This window comes from Propithecus coquereli, unplaced genomic scaffold (genome assembly GCF_000956105.1).
Source record: "Propithecus coquereli isolate 6110/MARCELLA unplaced genomic scaffold, Pcoq_1.0 Scaffold69, whole genome shotgun sequence".
NCBI lineage: Eukaryota > Metazoa > Chordata > Mammalia > Primates > Indriidae > Propithecus > Propithecus coquereli.
In genome coordinates, this window is record NW_012152951.1 from 3,974,541 (window position 1) to 3,976,767 (window position 2,227).

The window sequence follows — 2,227 nt, forward strand, 5'->3', positions numbered from 1 at the left end:
TGAGATGTAAATAAGTTAATACCTTTAAAGCACTGAGAGTGCCTGGCACAGAGAAAACATTTAGTAAGCGTTAGCTCTTCCCATTCGTCTTTTAACACCATGTGAATTTTAGGGCACTTCTAATTTGGATGATCACAAGAACAGAGTCACCTGTTTCCTGGTGTCTTCGTCAGCAGGGGTTAAACTTTAGTAGCTGGACCATGAAAACTACGTAAACCTCTTTTTTGCTCCTCCATACTGTGTTACCTGCTGTTTTCATTGTCTGGGACACTAAATTCTCTTCCTTTTCCATCAGTGCTATTATCTAGGAGCCACCAAAGACGCAGCCACGAAGATCCTAAGTGAGGTCACACGTCCGATCAGTGTGCATATGCCTCCAGGGAAGATCTGTGACAAGCTGAAGAAGATGGACAGTCAGATCTGTGAGCTGAAATACGGTATCACAGAGCCCGGCGTTCTTCCCAACACATCCAATGGATTGGCGAACCTCTAAGCCCAGGGCCATGTTTTCTAAAGAGTCAGTGTTAGAAGCAAAGAAATTCTCCACTCACCAATTAGGTTGCTGGGCTGAGCAATGGTGCCTAGTGCCATCTGAGTTTCTTTGAGGGAAGAGAAACGAATAGTACTGGCATAATCAGCATTAGGTTAAAACTGCCAACACCAAACTGCAACGTCGAAACTCATAATGTACTAAGGCAACGTCAGCTGCGTATGTCAAGGAAAATTTCAAAATACAAAGAGAGCAGCTACTCGTGGTGATTTAGCTCTTGGTAACCTAGTAAGACAAAAGTTGCATCTATTCAAAGATGATACGAGGACTTTGAAGTTGTCAATGTGATTCTTTCTTCCTGGACATGTCTACCATTCCGCCAGCTTTAAATTTTAGGAAATAGGTTATTCACATCAAATCAGGTTTTGCCTGATGAAATAGCTTATCAGAGCATGCCTAAAATAAATAGCAAGGAAAGGAAGGAGATGTTCTATTTAAAACATTAGCCTTGGCCTTATAAATTTCACATGGATAGAGCTAGTCTTAGAGTAAGGATTTATATCTGGGCCAGACTTTGGGGTAGATTGTCAAGGTCTGATAAAAGGATTAGGAATCCCTCCCTCAGCCCATCCTTGACAGCTGAAAATCTACCAGAACAGACCCATTTAAATTACCTAAGTCATTAGCATCCAACTCTAACTTATCATAGTCTTATTTTCCAACACAGCTGTGTAATGGGCCTATGCATCATAGCTACATAGCTAGCTTTAAATAGGTTTAAGGTTGGAAGCTACCAAAGACAACCTATTTCTCAATTTGCCAAGGGCAAGACCTAACTAACTCCCAGGGTAGTTATTATGGGTAGGCACCCCTTTTTATTGGCTTCAAAAGTCATGAAGTAGAGGCAGAAATCACTGAGTCCACATAAACAATATTTGCAAAAGGGACAAACCTCTGCAGCTTCATTCATTCAAACAACAAATTTATTTTGAATAACTTCTCCTATATGCAAGGGATCTTAACAGGGCTCCTTAATAGAAAAACTATTCAGATTGAGAAGAAATGAAAGCTTAATGTTTGGCAACACCGGCCACTAGAGGCCCTTGGGGAGCTGTGAACTAGTTTTAATTTTTGTACGGACCTATTTTTTTTTTTTGATAGTTTTAGGACATCACAGAGGTTTTCCCCTTTTTAAAATTAATGCCAAATGCCAAGTTCTTTAGAAGAACTCAAACAACAGACACTTGCAAAAAAGAATTTTTCTCCTTCGACCTGTTATCTTGAATAGATCAATCATTCTAAATTCTCCCTACCTTATTGTCAGCAAAGATGAGATTGAATAGGGGCCCTTGTGCTGTGGGATATTCATAATTTGGGCTATGAAAGTTTCTACTTTTGAAGGTATTCTTTTAAAGGTCAGCCATGAAATTAACAAGCCAGATAAGTGTAAAGTTGGAGTATGTTTTCAATTAGGAAGGTGTCATTTGGTTTTTGACCTGAAAGAACGTTTTCTTTTGCTTGCTTTGTTATTTAAAAGGATGAGGAATCACTATAAAAATTTAAGGGTCCTCTGGAGTACTGTGTATAGCCGACCCCCCAAATTAAAAAGGGCTTTAACATCCAACTTTTGAATTACAACACACTTACTAGAAATTTTTGACAAATCGCTTGACAACCATTAAGTTTTTAATGTTTTAAAATGTTATGTTCTATTACTCAGGGAAAAAATGGGAAAGA

The 2,227-nt window shown here is 38.9% G+C and overlaps 1 protein-coding gene across 1 annotated transcript in view; it reads left to right on the forward strand.

Annotated features, from left to right (window-relative positions):
- Positions 1 to 2,227, forward strand: part of CDNF (cerebral dopamine neurotrophic factor) — a 26,424-nt gene that overhangs the window by 18,693 nt on the left and 5,504 nt on the right. Inside the window, exon 2 of the mRNA XM_012660906.1 lies at positions 296 to 437. Coding sequence (XP_012516360.1) covers positions 296 to 437 — 142 coding nt within the window. The remainder of the gene's footprint in view (positions 1 to 295; positions 438 to 2,227) is intronic.